Below are 17,749 nucleotides of genomic sequence, written 5' to 3'. Positions count from 1 at the left end.
ATCTAAATCCAATCAAACTAAGTTAAGAAACTTTTCAAAGGACTGGATTCGGATCGATCCTTGCTCGGCTTTTGACTGCTTTCAATACAAATTACATATCAGCATCCAATATGGCATTTAAGAAATCATCATCACAATCCTGCAAGAATTTAAGTAAAACAAAATGAGTACTTCATTAGCAAAAATCATCAAAGTGTTGGTATGTAATCCTTCAGCCGAAATCTTAGAAGCTAAAGGAATTGAGTTTTACATTTCAGTTTTGTTTTAAGTAGTCTATTATTTTTTCCAGTTATATTGTACACCCTTGGATCACAGTCCAAGTGTTTAGCAGAGAATGTAATAGCTTTGTGCCAGGTGTCATTATCTCATAGGGTAGTGAAATGAAGGGTTAGATTTGGTCTGATGTAATAAGGAATATTCTATTCCTAACAGTAACAGGTGCACAGTGTGTGCGTAAGTGAATTGCAATCAGCTCATTTTTGCTTCTTCTCATTTTTCTCTCAATCTCTCATCTCTGTTTTCCATTTTCCCTTACATCCAAAAATGAAAAGCTAATATTCCAGATTATATTCTGCGAATTCTAACACAAAGAGCCATTTCATATATCATATAAATGCGTGGTTGCTACAAATGACTATAAATCGAATTGTTGAGTTACCTGAAAAGGGTGCTCTGGATTAAATAATATGCTGTAGTCCTCTGAGTCAAAGACGTTGCCACCGAATTCGGGGTTGACGACTTGTTGATCACCACCCTCCTGCTGCTGCTGCTGCACACAGTCACACATTTGCCAGTAATTAGTATTATGATAATATAATATGTGTCTGTGAGAGAGAGAGAGAGAGAGAGAGAGAGAGAGAGAGAGAGAGAGAGAGAGATAAAGTATGCAATCAGTAGGCATGCCTGGTTCCAAGATTGTTCATTAGCTGCATTATCTTCGACATGGTAAGAGTCAGAGTTTGAAACTTGGTCCGCAGAAGGGTCCGGCACTTCAACTTGATATAAGAAACTAGCAAAGTCGGGAGGAAGTTGATCTTGATCTCCATCTTGTTGCTGCACACATTGAAATAAACAATTCTGTGGGGGAACAAAGAGAGAGAGAGAGAGAGAGACCAACATATATAGCTGAAATAATATATATTAACTAGGATGAAAGGAAAATCATAATTTCTGGTTTATTATATGCACCTGAAAAGGAGGAGGAGAAGGTTCATAGTTGTTCTGCTGATCCATAAACAGATTACTGAGCATCAAGTCATCAATGTCACTGACCAATTCTTGTTCATGAGTAATATTGTTGTTGTTGATCAAGGTAGGAAGAGCATCTGTAGTAATAGTATTATCCATGACACCACTATGAGAATTTTCAACATTTCCTCCTCCAACATTCATATTTGCCGGACCACATTGGTCATTAATATTCCCCGCCGGCGGTGGCAGCACTGGAACATTTTGTTGCTGATTATCACCATTGTTCTTAAGCAAACTTGGTGGAAATTGGTATGCAGAACTAGCACTAATCTCAAACCCAGCAGAAGAAGACATCGACGACGAAGAAGCACCCAATTGAGCCATGTAACCAGAATTAAAAATCCCATTATTGTTCCCAATTGGTGCACCAGTGAGACTCACATTTGGATATCCACCACCAATATTAATATTGTTAGTAATATTATTGAGCATCCCAGTTGGTTGACTACCCATTAATCCCACTAGCTCTCTGCCACTGCTGCTCATAATCTGGGATCCGGCAAAGTCACTAACCAGCTGGTGACTGGAGTTTGGCACCCGCTGGTTCACATTGTTAACATTAGACCCCATGTTCTCGAAGCTTGAAGACAATGTAGTATAACTTGAACTGTTCTGGTTTCCTGATGTAGCAAAGTTGTAGCTGAATGGGTTATTGGTGAAAGTGAAAACTCCATTCTGCCTTTGCTGACTTTGTTGTGGGTATACTTGCATCAAACTGTTTGTACCAATATTATTGTTCATTAGGCCAAAAGACATACCTCCATTGCCAAAAGTGTTCATCAATTGTTGCACCCCAAAAGCTGCCGTGCGGCGGTTTGCTTGGCAAAGCAGCTGATCCTCATTTCCATTACCAAGCATTGGTTGCTGGCACAGAATGTTAGCTTGATTGTTGCTCAATAGACGCGACTGGCCCGAACCAATAAGTTGAGGGAAAGATCTGCTGCTGTTGCTGCTTGAAGATTGATGGTAATTGGGGAATTGGATGGAGCCAAGGTTATTGGAAGCAGCAGCAGTGAGAGCTAGGGTGCTTCCATTTCCAGCTGATGGTTGAAATGTAGAGGCAATTGATGTTCCCATTTGCTGTGGGTTGAGGAGTTGTGAATAATATTGGTCTCGTTGGACATTGTTGAAGACTAGTGCTGGATGGCCAAGTGCAAAGCTTGACCTGAACACCCTCTCAGACAAGCACTTGGATAGCCTGGCTTTCTCCGCAACTCGTTTCAAGAAGATACGATACTTCTGCAAATTCATATAAATGTGCAAACCATCGTTAACAAGGTGAGATCTTGAAGGTTAAAAAAAATGTTTTTAGTACATGCATATATATAATTTAAAAAAAGGAATTTTTCAATAAACACTAGAATGATCATTAATATATTTAGCTACAAGATGCGTGTCTCATATAAAATAACGTTTCTTTCTTTGCATGGAATGTGAAGTGAAAGAACTTTTTTTTTTTTAATTTTTAAATATTCCTAATAGAAAAGGAAATCACATAAAATTTTAGCTAATATAATTGATTAATTCTAATAAACTAATTGAATAATAACAAACCTGCAAATGGCTAGCAACATTTTCTCTAGTTAAGCCTGGCACATTCATGAACTCGAGAATCCTCTTTGGCACAGCCTCTGCATGAACCCAAAAGGAAAAGGAGAAAAAAGGCATACAAATGTTATCAGATTTAATTATTACAATGCAAGCTATACGTATAAACACATATAATTCGAAAGGAAAGAAAAGATGAGATAATTGGTAATAAGCAAAGTCGCATACTGTCCAAGCCAATGTGTCTGATGGCCAGCAGAAACTGATTGTGAAGTGAATTTGTCCACACAACTTTTGGCTTCTTTGGGGCAACCATACGTTCTTCATTATCGTCTTCCCTGTGCCTCTTACGTGCCTTTTTGACCTTGGACTCGGCTTTTTTCTCCTGTTTTTCTTCGTCGGTATCAGAAGATGTCTCAGAACTTCCATCCTCGACCTCACCAGGTGCTTCTCCTGGAGCACTTTCTATTTCCTCTATGGTAACCGATTTACCCTTTTTAGCTGCAACAGCATACTGCCACACATTCTTAATGTCATCTTTGCTCACAGGCTTTACTATATAGTACACAACTCCACCCTCTAAACTCTTTAGTATCACACTCTCTTTGTCATCTGCGGACATCACTGCGTTGAGAAAATTAACCAAAGTCAGTTTTATTAAGGATATGTGTGAGATTAGTTTATTTAATTACTACTTAAAATTAACACTCACTAATAACAGGTAGCTTAAATTCTTCATGGACATGCTTTTGCAATTCAAACCCATTCATCTGAGGCATATGAAGATCTGTAACAACTACATCAAATATGCCTTTCCCTGCTCGAAGGGTAGCCAAAGCATCGATCGGGTTTCTAACAGAGACAACTGAAAATCAACAACCAAATGTTAGTGTAGTATATATATATATATATATATATATATATATAGTTGAATAAAGGAATTAATTAAATCTTGGAAAATTAATGAACGATGTAGTAAAACATTTAACGTTCTTATATGTGTATATATGGCATGGATTAATGAAATCACATTTGGACCCTCACAAACACACACATCTATATGCATGAATCAAGGATTTACTCTAAGACCTTATATATACCTGATGAAGGAGTGGATCTCCTAAGGCTTTTTCTTATTATAAAATAATAATAATAATTTTGCTACCCTTTGATTTCAAATAGGGAAACCAATATACCCAACAAAGGAGTAAAATTGTGACTTATAAGGGCCTTTTCTTATTATAAAAGAAATAAAGAAAAAAAGCTACGCTTATTTGCCAAGGAAATCAATAATCATCACCATATACAAGATATAATAAAATTGTCTAATTGGATGCACATTCATCCCCTTTTGTTTGAGTAGGGAAAGTTAAACACACAAAAACCCTAATGGCATATCACATATATTTAGTTTTCTTATCAACCATTCTTACAGAAAAAAGCTGCTGAAAATGTCCAAAGAATTCTCTTGGATATCCATCGAAACAAAAGAAAAGAAAACCTGAAAACCTGAAAACCTGTGATCTAATTTACCTAGTACAGGATGAGATCTAGATCTAGTGAAAGGGAAAAGGTTGGATTTAAAAAACATAACTGAGACTTCAATTTTTGTAAGGAATTAAGAAAACAAGCGCAACTTAAATTCTCGCTTATAGTGAAAAAGACATGCAAACAGTCTTAGAAGAAAAAAAATATATATAATTCCACTCTTGTAATGTAAAGAAATTGACTAATAAAAATGAAACTTGTCGTGGAATTGAGCAACAAACATGAATGCATAGAAAGTCTTGTCATAATCCTAACCATACACACGAGATCTAAAAAGGACATGCAAGAATCTATATATATACCTTGGTAACTCCATGTTTTAAGCATTGCTGAAACTATAGCTAGAGTGGTTGCATCGTCGTCTACAACCAAGATATTGATCATATCTACGAAAGAGGGTTTGGTATTTGCAGCAGATTGCCTAAACTCAGACCTCTCTGTAGCCGCATCCATGGCTGGAATGAATGAAGTGTCTTGAAGCACACTGAGAGGGGGTATATATAATACCAGATGCTTCTGGGTTAAGTCAGCAGTGACATCAAATGAAGATGCAACATGTGTAAGAAAACGGCTTATAATTTAAAGAGAAAGGGAGCTTGTCTTTATCCAAATTCCCTCTCTCTCTCTATTTCTCAGACAATTGCATGCAGTGCAGAAATGTGAGTTACAAAGATGACATAACATACATGCATCGCCCCCTTATTTCACACAAATTAATGGAAATATCTAGAGTGAAATAGACATTTATTTTGTTTTACCAAACATGGGAGGTTCTAATTACATAGAGTTCTTAGTGAAGAAGATTTCACAATCTTTCAATTTAATAGCATGCCACGGAAGTTTGTCTTCCAATTTTGGACTATAATTTCAAGTTTTCAAACGGGATGAATATCATTTTATTTGCAATTCAAATTTTAAAAAATTGGCTCGTTTTCGAGAGAGTATTTAATTCGTTTAGTTAAGTTAAGATGCAGTTAGCATATATGTTTGTTAGTTTCAACTTCTACAACATTTGAATGCTCCAATTTATAGTCAGACAAGTTACTTGTCACATATTGAATTAATATGTGTATATGTTCTATTAGATTTCTAGTGGCTAGCCAATTTATATCAAACTAGATAGCTTCTCCTTAAGTTCTCATCTCTAGCTTGTGTTTAAGAATGTGGAGTGTGGCTAGGATTTAGGGGTTTGTATTGAAGATTTACTAGTTCAAGTTTAATTGAAGAATTATTTCCATCACATAATGAAATATAGAATGTCTTAAAACAACTGTTCAACAAACTAACAACTTAACCAGAAACTGTTTATTAAACTAACTATTAACGCCCTAACGAATAACGGTTTTTTAACCTAACGATTAACTGATCAAACGAATAACTGCTTGTTAACCTAACGATTAACGGCCAATCATTTGTTTGATACAAATGTGCTAGCGTCGGTCACCACATGTTGATGGAAACCGAAACTGTTCAAGAACTACCAAATGCATTTAATTTTGGAAAAAGAATTCCTTCAAGTGTTACTCTGTTGATTGCTTGACAAAAGGAAGGAAAATATAAGTAAAGGGTTAGGTCTCTTTAGTTTCACTCAGAACTACTTCATGTAAGATCTCTAAAATGAAAACTTAAAAACTCTTTGTCGTAAGAATATTATTGATCAAAAATGAAATTTTGAAAATGAGGTCCGTTACAGCAGCATTCGTCGGGAGAAACGTGGACAAATTTCACTTTTTTTTTTTAGTAGTTTTTAGATTTGAATATAAATGCTGGTAAATGTTGCTGGATTTTGTACTGTTTGCACTTTACAGCCTCAGGTTTTTTTGTTTCAATTGGAGGGAAAGGGATTTTTACGTAAGTAAGACAAATCTTGGCTGGAACCTGAGAAACTCTGCCAATTGGTGGCCTAATAGGGCTGGCTTAAGTTACCATTAAAACTAAAGTTAATTTGTTCATATTATAATTACTGTCATCAATACAGAATCTCAGAACCAAAACCAGGATTAGGCGATTGGCTCCTGGTTTCTGAAACCACTAATTTCCTTGGTTGAGTTGAGTCCATTGTTTTACAAGCAATTAAGTCATGTAAATGACAACATTGCCTCTGTATTTAGCGTGGTGTTCATGCATCAAGCACAAACCCTGCCATGCATCTGCAACAGCTAGCGCACACAGGTGAAACATTTTCAGTGGTTGGTTTCCACTAAAGGAAGAAAATCAAAATCCAGGACTATTTATTACATTCCAAAAATTTCACCTCCTTTAGATATGACTGGCTAAATTGTCGTGGATTTCGTTTAATGACATCCCTATCACTTAATTAATTACTAAAGGGCTGGCAATGGCATGTTTATTTTGAACATAATCCTGAGTTGGTTTATCATATAAATAAAGCTGGTTTGACATCCTTATCCAAGCAGTAAAAATCTTAACAACAAAGTAAAGTACCAGCTGTAATTTTTTTGAGGTGCCTCTGAGCAACTGTGCAAATTTGTATACAAAAAGAAAGACTGTATTTTCAGCCATTTGAGATTTCAAATCTACTCTACTCTATAACCCACCTTTTATCTGCTCATATAATGCCCACAGGAGGGTGCCAATGACAGTGTCTCTGACCAAATCCTGGACCAATTTGACAACCCATCTGCCATTAGAACTAGCATCAGTACCTTGACTTGAAGGCCTCTGTCCTACAAGGTCCCTAAACCGCAGATCTCCCAGGTCAGCTAGCAATGCATATATTACACCATTCATGTGTCCCTTTCCAATAACCCCCACCACTCTCTTACTCTTATTCACAGCTTTGCTCCTCTTTAGAGACCATGCAAGGTACTGAAAACACCAGCAAGCAACCACAATATCACTAGGTAGTTGGGGCCTTTATTTTTACTAGCTACTTTAGAGACTCATCATGCACAGTTCAAGTCACTCAAGATTATATATATAGACAGTAAACTAATTAATAAGGCTTAAAATCATATTATGGTTTAAATTACGATACGTATTACTTACAGTGTCTCGTTCATGTATCAGAGGCTGGAGGAGTGAAGGATATGAAGAACTTAGCTGCTCATAAAGCTGAAATGTGCCATCATCACTTGCACTTGATTCCTACAGAAAAAATGTAACAAGAAAGAAAATTTCAGGACACTGCAAATGTTCTGTTTGAATGAATCAATAAACTTATGATGATCTAGAAATTGTTGAATACTTCTACATTATTTAAGTTCCATTAAACCTGTTATAATTTCAGAGATGTCAAAAGGCTAATGAAAAGAAAACCTTGAGATTCTTTTGGGACATATCAGATGGTGAGGTTATCCCACGAACAACTGAGGCCACCAAGCTCAGTTTCTCTGTCCAATTCAGAGAATTCCAAGCCCTTTCAAGCTGCAAATACAAGTTAAACATTTTTCAACGAAATGATGAAATGTACAGGTCAAATACAGTCCTCTGTTGCAGCAGGGTTTAAATTTGAGCATAGTACAGTAATTTCAATCGGCCGGTCCCCCAGAACTATTTGAGCACCAACTTCTTCAGAGACCTTTCGAGCAGCACGGAACTGCAATTAATCAAATTAATATCACAATGACATTCATTTTCAGCAGTACATTACACATCTTTAATAAATTTAATTGCATTCAACTACCTCATCACCAAAAGGACGATTGGTATCTGACGAGATCTTTGATGAGAAAACCGCCAAAAGTACTCGTAATGCCAGAGCAGTTTGACCCCCTGTCACGTAAAATTCAATGTAAAGTAACTTGATTTCATGTCAAATAGATTGACGTACAAGAAATAAGTTTTTTATTTTTTATTTTTACGAAACGTTTTTCTAATGTACGGAGAGGGAATCGAACTTGTTTTGTTACCTAAGTTTATGCTCCGACCAACGGCGCCAAAAAACCCAGTTCCAGTCAAAGAGAACATATTTGACCTTAATTGTTGGCCTGCCTCACCATCCATGGAGGCATTAGCATACATAATCCCAGCTCTGAAATTGGGCTCTGCAACAATTTAAGTTAAGATCATCCCAAAAAAAAAGAAAAGAAAAGAAAAAGGAACTGCTCATCTTATAATCAGGTGACGCTTTAACATTAATTTCCAAGTAACTTGCCTGCTTCTGCAGAGCTCAACCACCACATTGTCTGGCTTCAGTGCCCGGACAACGCGCTCAACCTCCAGAGCAGAGTCTTGAGAAATATGAGTGGTGCCAACTAACCAGATGGCCTCCGGTTCGACGAACTCGGTCCTCCAGGCCGGAACTGGACCGAACCGGCTCTTTTCGATGAAGAACAAGGTCCCATTTTCAGCCAAATCAAGCAACTCAGGGTGAGTTTTGGCTATTGTGGCTTTTGAGTGGTCTGAAATTTCTGACCTGAAATTGAAGTCTGGTGGTGGAGGTTTGATGGAAACCTTGAAGGGTTTAAGAGGCCTGGGAGTGAGGAAAACTGGGTTGGTTTGGAAAATTGGGAAGGTTGATCGAATGGTCTCCATGGATGATCTGAAAAAACTGTGCGTTGTTTGCTCAGAGTTGTACAGTTTTAGATAAGGAAACTTACATTTAACGGTCAGACTGAGAAACAGAGAAAATATGCTTTATTTATTTATTTTATTTATTTATGTAAAGAGTAAATGTGGGTCTTTTGTGCCCATAAAAAAAGGGGATGTGGGTCTGTTTTATTTCTTTCTATTTTTTCATAACAACAAAAAAAAGGGTGATGACAGAAGACAATCAAGCAGTAACATGTGAGCAAATTTTAGTCCTGTGGATAATGACTTGGCTTGCTAGGGTAGAAAAAGTACCCAAATTGTTTTTATTTATTATTTTTAAATAATGAAAAATGACAACACTTTGTTTTCCAGTCTTTGGTTCACAAAAACTCAGGTTTGGATTGTGCTTGACCTAAATTCAACCCGTGTTAAAAGGAAATCTTAAAAATCCCTAAAATTGTTGAAATTAGTATTATTTTATTGAAAAGCACATGTGATCGTATTATAATAATAACGATATTAGCAATCTGAAAAAGAAAAAGGATCCGAATCTCCATCGGGGAAAAAGAAGAAAAATAAAAGAAAGAGATCCGTACAGTGGACACCAGACACAGAGATGGACGGAGAGGGTGGTGTTGTGCTGACTGCTGAGGATGATGCAATTAAATTATAAATATCACCCCAACAAGAAAGAGGGAAGTTTGATACGTGAGTTTGACTGACCGGACCAGATCGGTACCACCACCAGCTAATCGCTAGCTAACTTTACTCTTAATTAATACGTGTGCGCTCTGTGGCCTCACCTCACATCACCACCATCTCACTCGTTAATAAAAAGTACTAATTATTAAACACTCTTTTGTCACACCACCATACCATACATGGAAAATGTCAGAAAAAATAAAACAAGAAAAGCAATTAGGTTATCTCCGCGATTGCCCCACGCTTCTTACAAAAACAAAACCCCGTTTATATATGCATTCTCACGACGGGACCATGGTCATGAATTCATAAATATATATATAATACAAGCAAACATATATGATATATACATCATACATGCACAACTTGTATGTGTAGTTGATATATTATTTATGGCCGATCCGTATCGTAACGTGCCCAAAAGTGACCAACCAACTCCAACCTCCAATTCTTCCAACCCTGCCTTTATACAACTTCCTCCTCCTGCTCCTCCTGATCCTACTCCTCCAGCAGCACACGATCGAGACTCCTCATCGTCGCCCAGACCAGGCCCCTCGGGCGCCTCCACATCGTCATCGCCCAGGGGCCATCCTGTGTACAGGGGAATCCGGTCCCGGAGCGGGAAATGGGTGTCCGAGATTCGGGAGCCGCGTAAGACGACGCGCATATGGCTTGGGACGTACGCCAAGCCGGAGATGGCGGCGGCTGCGTACGACGTGGCGGCGATCGCTCTGAAGGGACCTGATACGGCGCTGAACTTCCCCAACTCGATTCTTACGTATCCGATACCGGCTTCCTCTGCTGCGAGTGACATACGCGCTGCGGCGGCTAGGGCAGCTCAGTCGAGGCCGGAGATGATATCTGCCGGCGAGAGCGGAGGGAGATCGGAGCCGGGTGGGGTCAAAAATGAGGAGGGTAGGGTTGGGCAGGAGGAGGAGGAGGAGGAGGAGTTTATGGATGAGGAAGCGCTTTTGAATATGCCGAATTTGCTGGTGGACATGGCGGAGGGAATGCTGGTGAGCCCCCCGAGAATCTCTTCCGAGGACTCGCCTGGGAATTCCGATGGAGGAGAAAATCTCTGGACCTATTAATTGATTAGTTTTCTTTGAATGCTTTTTGGATTATTATTCAGGAATCAATAAGCAAATTTGTTGGTGGATATCATCAGTGCTTTGAGCTTAATTCGGACGAAAATTAAGGGTATGATTCTCTTCTGTGTGTGTGTATTTTTGTGGAATAATTTTTGTGCAACGATATATGCATTTAGATGCTAGCTTCATCTGTACTGCAGCTGATTTGTGTTGTACTAGCTCTTGGAATTAATGGTTAGGTGCTCGATTTTGTTACTATCCTATAATAATTAGTTGTATGTATTAATTTGCCGTATAACAAAGAAGAAAATTTGCTGCTTGCTGTAACTAGTCTAGATGTTGATGGATGGATGGATGGATGGAATAAAATCTTCCAAAATCTGCTCCTCAATTTTCTTATTTCCTTTTAGGGCTTGCTGATCGAAACCTTTGAAATAACTAAATTCACTGACTGACTGAAAGTCTGCAGAATTCATGTTATTATATGTTGCAGTCTGAGTTCCATAGATTCAGTTAAGTTATAGGCTACAGACACACCAGAGGCTCACAGCTAGCTATATATAGATATATCTAGACAGTGGAGAGAATATAATATAATAATTGGGTTTGGTTTTCAGATGAGAATTAGTAAATATGAAGGAGAAAGGAGATACGAGAAGCAGGCAATGGCAATTGATTAATCCCATGTGTAGGTATATAGCTAGTATACTCCTTGCCTTACGTACGTACGTATTTGGTAAGCACACAATTCAATACTAGTTTTAGAGAGAGAGAGAGAGAGAGAGAGAGATTAGTGGCTTAGGTCGAAGAAGAAGCAATTACATGTGTAAGGCAACGCTCTATGTGGCGGGGCGGCCCCTGTCAACTAACAATCAGCGTGGCCTTGTCCTTGTCTCGCATATCCATCCAAATGGAAAGATTTGTACAAAGATTCTTTCTCTTGGAATCAAACATCATATCTGTTATATATGTTGTATTAATTCTATACTCAAGAATGGGGAAACGTCGGTCTTAGTTTGGAATATAAGCAAGCAATCGATGGAATCAGTCTCAAAATTCAACATAGATGAGCTTAACAAATGTATTGGACTTTAGTTTCAGCTGGTTTATATCTTCTCCACATATACATCATAAAAGATTTCTAGGGTTCCAGTCGACACTACTCCTTGGTTACGGTGCATAAATGAAGTTTCAATGCCAACAAATTAAGACAAAACATGCAATTTTAGAATTTTTGTTTTCATAAATGGGGATTAGAGCATTTGAGATTGGGATTTCAATATTAACTTTTGCAAATAGTTTATAAGGTATAATTTTTCTTTCATAAACACATCCTATTATTATTATTGATTTATACTCTTCTTGGCCTGTAGTGAAACAAGCAAATGAACTTTTTACATTATTTTTTAAACTAATTATATAAATATCTTCTTTGTACGGTTAATTCTAAGAGACTAAAAGTCACAAATGGTCTTTTTGGTTTACCGTAATTGTCACTTTAGGTATTATTTGGTTAATCTTACCCTTATAATTTACTTTCTTTATCAATTTTAGACAAATGTTCAATTTTCTTAATTTTTTATAATTTGGTGGTCAGGTGTGCACATAACATATTACTTTGTATGCAATATTGGAAGAGCTAGATTAAGTGTTAGAATGCAGCTTTGGGGAAGACTTAGAGATATGCAACCCAAGATTTTTAGGTTTACTTAGAGCGAAATTGGACAAGAAAATATTACATGTTGACCCTAAGATATTCAAATTGATGAAATTCAATATTTAACCAAAGTTGATAAAGGGAGTAAAGAATGTGAGCAAAATTAAGAAAATTAAAACAAGAGTAGTAAAAGTAATAATTACAATAAATATGTATAAATGCATGTCAATAAGCCTCACATGCCCGCAGGTAGCGAGAGCTATTTTGACATAAAATTCATGCACAAATTACCTCGAAATGTACCACTAGCCCCTGCTGTCGATAGCGTAATTTATAAATAAAAAAAGATAAGAATGCGGGTGACAAAAAATGGCAATGGTATTTCTTCCGGAATCTCTCTCTCTCTCTCTGATGATCTCTTTTAACTCTCTCTCTGACAAAAGAAAAGATGCGATCAATTTCTACTTACAGAAAACTTATTGCCGTTGGTTTAAATGCATCCACAATGATGCTTGCATTTGCTTTTTAATAATGAAACTCTGAGTGCCTTCTGGTTGCTATTTAAACCAAAGCATCATCTAGGGTTGAGCACACGGTTTTAACCCTCTTGCCGAACTTGCCTTGGTATTTGAAAGTGAGAGAGAGAGAGAGAGAGAGAGAGAGAGAGAGTTTTTGAATTCCTTAATTTGATGCTAAAGATGACATATCTTAATCGAATGATGAGAATCGGCAAGCAGTTAAGACACAAGTTTCTGTGATCACATCACACATGAAATGCAGTATTTGCAGCCTTGGTTATGCTAGCATTTCAGCTTTGCATTCAAAACAACAGTGAAAAGGGATGGCACGAATGATTAAATTTTGTTCAAGCAGGCAACAGATTGGCTTTTCCTATTTCTCGAAACAGCGAGAATGTAGATCAACTTGTTAAAAATTAGGGTATGAAAAAGTGGCGGTCCTCAAGACACACTAAGGTTAGGTTGAAATTATTAGTACAAATAGAGGTATGAAAAAGTGGTGGTGCGAGCGACTAGATCTGCTTTAAAAAGTTGCGAATGCTGTCGGATCGTATAATGGGAAATGGATAAATTCAATGCATCAGGAGGACGACTGTTCCTAAAGCGGCTACAAAAATTATATCAAAAACCAAAGAACAGAAAGCTTGCGGGATTAGCTTTACCTTTTCTATATATATATATATATATATATATATATATATATATATATGGGGTAAGGTAAAAACAAAATGTACCTGTATTAAAACAATAATAATACTAAAGATATGAAACTATTATTGACATTTTAAAAAAAGACTTGTTGCGCTCTCCTATTATTAAAATATACAAAGCATAAATTTCACTGTAAAGAGTGCATGATAACCTTTTTGAACATGCCACAAACCGATATAATACAACATGGCTACATTGACCATTTGACCTTTAACTTTATAGAGACAAAATCATCACCCGTTAGATTTCTAATTTCAGTAAAGAAGGAGGAGGAGCACACAAATAGATGTTGATTCGATATGGAGTCTCCCATGTCGGCTGGCTCGGAGGAAGAGAGCACTAGCTAGCTCTAGTGGTGTTGTTGGCCTTCCAATGGATGCTTGGCTGATCCTGATCCCACCACCATTTAATTACATCTTGGCTGATCCTGTACAAGCTTTGTACGTAGGTTTGAAGACAAATGTACAGACAGGTATATATAGGTTCTTTAATCCTTTCCCTCCTGCAATTTAACATGGCATGTGATAAAGTGATGAGAATGGGGACTTTGAGTTATAAACTTGTAATTTCTTAATTTTATTTACCATGTCATGTTTTTCTTGACAAACCGTGGGATATTTGCAAACTACTTTTACAACTACAATACACACATAACAAAGCTTTTATTTTGTTCGGAAGATGAACTTCATTTCAAAGCCCAAAACGGGGAGGGCACAGTAACAACAAATAGAGAAACCCAATAAGGAAGTTAGAGAAACTAACTAATCTGCAATATCAGATAAACAGGAATAAATAGTCTGATATCATCAGATAAACAAACTTAAAAAAGACAAAGCAAGTTGGATTAAAAGGAGCAAAAGAACCCAGTAAGCAAAACAACATCAAACTCAAATGAAACACTAATCCACCACAAAATCAGCCACCATAAGCCAACCACTATCATAGCAGCCCCAAGGCAAGGGAAACAGGACCATGAGATTGGAAATAGGTGGTGCAAGCATTCGAGCCGTAGCTCTGCACAAATTCCAATGTGTACGCGATTTCTCGCTTTACGGGATCTTTGCAATAGCCAATAGATGAAATCAAATCGAGCGGGGAGAGAGGGGGTCTGAGTAATGGTCAGCTCGAGAATCTCCATCTCCACCAGAGTCGTAAACACTAGTACACCTAGAGGATGTTGGAATCCCACATCGGTGGGGTGAAAGAAAACAAATGGGTTTAAATAGAATTACCACACTCTAACTAATATCGAGGCCTTTTGTGGTAAAACCCCACACCTGACGGATTGGGCAGGTGGTAAAGTGGGGACAGTATCGATATTGTTAGAGTGGGACCCATCGGGCATATCCAAAAACTTCAACATGGTATCAAAGCCAAGGCTCGTACAAGCTAACAAAGCTTGTCACCAAGAAGGAGAAACAAGTCAGACTCTTAAAATTTAAAATTTTTTTTTAAAAAAAAAAGAGATTTGGACTCAGCAAAATTGGGGTACCCATATACATCGAGAGGAACCTCGAGAGAGAGAAGCAAACCAGGGATGGTAGGGAAGGTGGAGGGGACAAGGCCTCCTCCCCCCAAAAGAGATGAAATGGCATTGGGAGTTGGGAGAGTTCTTTTTTCTTTTTTTGATGAGCAGTTGGGAGAGTTCTTTCAGTATACAAGACCGCCACAAAACAAAGCTACGCCACCACAATGGGGCGAGGCACAATTAAGTATCGAACTCATCACAAATATAAATATCATCATCGTGATCGATGTAAGTCGAACTTGAGACATCTTCCTACTTAAATTGAAGAAAATAAAGGCTAGTTAATAAAATATCCCATATTAGGTAACTAGGGATAAAATGGTCAACAATGCATTTCAAAGTTATTACTAACAAATTCGAAGGTCATGGGCAAATCTCAGTCAACTTAGCTAAAGCGTAGGACTCAGTAGGTCACTAATTTTATCCAAACCCTATGCTAATTTCTTGGTCAAGTTTCTAGAAATCTACAAAACCACCAAGCATGCATGAAACTTCCAATTCCAATTCCAACTCCAAGTCCAAGTCCAGCCAACCCATTGACTATGTAGGTACGTAGGTCCTCTTTATCCATATATATCTAGAAACTTGAAAGGCCCAATCATGTTTCATGTCCTTATCAAACCACAAGAAGAAGAAGCCATACTGTTCGTTGCCCCAAGAAGCCATTTCTTATAGACGAAGGAACAATTATATATTATTATTATTATTATTACTGTAATAATAATAATAGTTTACCAAGTCCAATTTGAATGGAGAAGCCTAAATAATTGGACTCGTGGCATTTTCTAGAGACCCTGAGACATTGACACCTTCACTTTCCTCTCTCCTACTTCCTGCTTCCTGCTTCCAGAGCCAGACTCTCATTGAATTTGAAACCAACTATAACAAGATAAAGGAGGAGAGGGGCCCCAAGGAAAATCCGGGGGCGGCCCAGATGTTCATTTAATAATAGCCCACGTGGTCCACGCGTTTACGCGGGAAAATCCAAAAGCAAACTTCAGTTAACCTATTAACTGTCAACCGTGTTTTGGGAACTGTGTGATGTCATATCAAAAGGTGTTTTGCTTGTACTTTTCGCCACGTCACCACCGCCTCCTCTCTTCCTGTCCCTCGCACATTCCCCTTCCCCACTAGCTTGCAGCTTCCTGGGAACCAGCCTTCATATATATATATATATATATATATAATCTATTTTTATAAGAAAGACAATAGAATTTTATTGGAAAAAACGAGAGTTACAATTAACTAGAATAAATTCAAATAGAACATGATCAAAATAACTTATTTATGTTATTGGCAATTTGGCAACCAAAAAATAAAAAGATTGAATTCTAAACCACAAAAATAGTGTCTCCCCCAAGTCCTGCAGGTACGATTCTACGAATAGAAAGGGATAAAAAAGATAAAGAAAGAGGAGTGAGACCGACCCTTTGACTATTAGACTCTGACTGACAGCACAGCAGGAGCCCAAGATTCATTGATTCACTTATATTGAATATAATATATCAGTCAAACTTTCAAAACTGAAAACCCACACACTTGGCACACACAAATAACACAAGCAAAAGAGAAGAAGCCCCACAACACAAGTTGTGGGGGCCAAAAACCACAGCTGTTTGTTATACAGATAACACACAGTTTAAACCCAGCCTGGCTCCTTATCACCACCCAACTCCGTGTTCGCGTTTTTGATATGCTAATAATAAGTCACCTTTACATAACCCCCCAAACATATATATACCAAATCAACCTTAAAAAAAAGTACACAACCAAACCAACAATCAATCACACTGCTTTTTCAGTTCTAACTACAAAATCCACCTTTCCATATTTTCCATTTCAACATCTCTGCTACTTCTCAGAAAGCTCTCTCTACTACTACTTTCATAAAACTATGTCCTACCTACAACTGGATGGTTTCTCTCCTTACTACGTCGACCCACAACCTTGCGGCGCCTCCTCCGAGGTACCGGATTCTTCGTCCGCTTCCGACAACAGCAGTGCTCGCCCTGTATTCATGAACTTGTCGGACGAGGAGGTCCTGCTCGCGTCCACTTATCCCAAGAAGCGGGCCGGTCGGAAGAAGTTCAAGGAGACTCGGCACCCCGTGTACCGTGGTGTCAGGAGAAGGAACTCCGGGAAGTGGGTTTGCGAGGTGCGGGAGCCCAACAAGAAGACCAGGATTTGGCTCGGGACTTTCCCCACCGCTGAAATGGCAGCGCGTGCTCATGACGTGGCGGCCATCGCGCTGAGAGGTCGGTCTGCTTGCTTGAACTTCGCCGACTCCGCGTGGCGGCTGCCTGTCCCGGCTTCAGCCAACGCCAAGGATATTCAAACCACCGCTTCCAAGGCTGCTGAGGCGTTTCGGCCTTCTGTGGAGGGGTCGGATGAGGTTTCTAGAGATACGGCGGTGCCCGCGTCAGAATCCACGTCAGCATCGGAACAAGTGTTTTATATGGATGAGGAGGCTGTTTTTGGGATGCCAGGACTCCTCACAAACATGGCTGAAGGGATGCTGTTGCCTCCACCTCTTTACACTGGGGATGATGATGACGTGGAATTTTATGCTGACGTGCCACTATGGAGTCATTCCATTTAATTTACTTAATAGTTTAGTTTTAGTCTACACTCTACAATGTAAAAAGAAAGCAGCTTTTGTATTGTGAGATATTGTTAAATTTTGTTTCTATTTTTGGTACTA

The 17,749-nt window shown here is 38.3% G+C and overlaps 4 protein-coding genes across 4 annotated transcripts; 2 read left to right on the top strand and 2 right to left on the bottom strand.

Moving 5' to 3' along the window:
• Positions 1 to 91: 91 nt before the first annotated feature.
• LOC110767761 (uncharacterized) lies at positions 92 to 4,800 on the bottom strand. The gene is made up of 8 exons (XM_088248714.1): positions 4,650 to 4,800; positions 3,512 to 3,664; positions 3,028 to 3,423; positions 2,806 to 2,882; positions 1,189 to 2,490; positions 904 to 1,053; positions 659 to 769; positions 92 to 139 (listed from the first exon to the last, which is right to left on the bottom strand). The coding sequence occupies exons 1-8, from the start codon at positions 4,798 to 4,800 to the stop codon at positions 92 to 94; spliced, it is 2,388 nt and encodes a 795-aa protein (XP_088104840.1).
• A 1,960-nt stretch (positions 4,801 to 6,760) lies between these two features.
• LOC110767599 (TraB family protein) lies at positions 6,761 to 9,551 on the bottom strand. The gene is made up of 7 exons (XM_021971182.2): positions 8,465 to 9,551; positions 8,220 to 8,341; positions 7,994 to 8,082; positions 7,832 to 7,906; positions 7,627 to 7,734; positions 7,357 to 7,455; positions 6,761 to 7,176 (listed from the first exon to the last, which is right to left on the bottom strand). Exons 1-7 carry the CDS (start codon positions 8,842 to 8,844, stop codon positions 6,895 to 6,897), a joined length of 1,155 nt encoding a protein of 384 aa, XP_021826874.2. The 5' UTR covers positions 8,845 to 9,551; the 3' UTR covers positions 6,761 to 6,894.
• A 294-nt stretch (positions 9,552 to 9,845) lies between these two features.
• On the top strand, positions 9,846 to 10,961 carry LOC110767603 (Integrase-type DNA-binding superfamily protein). The gene has a single exon (XM_021971187.2). It carries the CDS (start codon positions 9,936 to 9,938, stop codon positions 10,632 to 10,634), a length of 699 nt encoding a protein of 232 aa, XP_021826879.2. The 5' UTR covers positions 9,846 to 9,935; the 3' UTR covers positions 10,635 to 10,961.
• Positions 10,962 to 16,789: 5,828 nt separating this feature from the next.
• Positions 16,790 to 17,749, top strand: LOC110767596 (dehydration-responsive element-binding protein 1A-like). The gene has a single exon (XM_021971179.2). The coding sequence runs from the start codon at positions 16,943 to 16,945 to the stop codon at positions 17,645 to 17,647; it is 705 nt and encodes a 234-aa protein (XP_021826871.2). The 5' UTR covers positions 16,790 to 16,942; the 3' UTR covers positions 17,648 to 17,749.

The sequence above is a fragment of the Prunus avium genome, chromosome 2 (genome assembly GCF_965620075.1).
Source record: "Prunus avium chromosome 2, drPruAviu1.hap1.1, whole genome shotgun sequence".
In the NCBI taxonomy this organism is placed as follows: Eukaryota; Viridiplantae; Streptophyta; class Magnoliopsida; order Rosales; family Rosaceae; genus Prunus; species Prunus avium.
The sequence above is the reverse complement of the archived record's forward strand: the minus strand, read 5'-3'. Positions and strand labels throughout refer to the sequence as shown.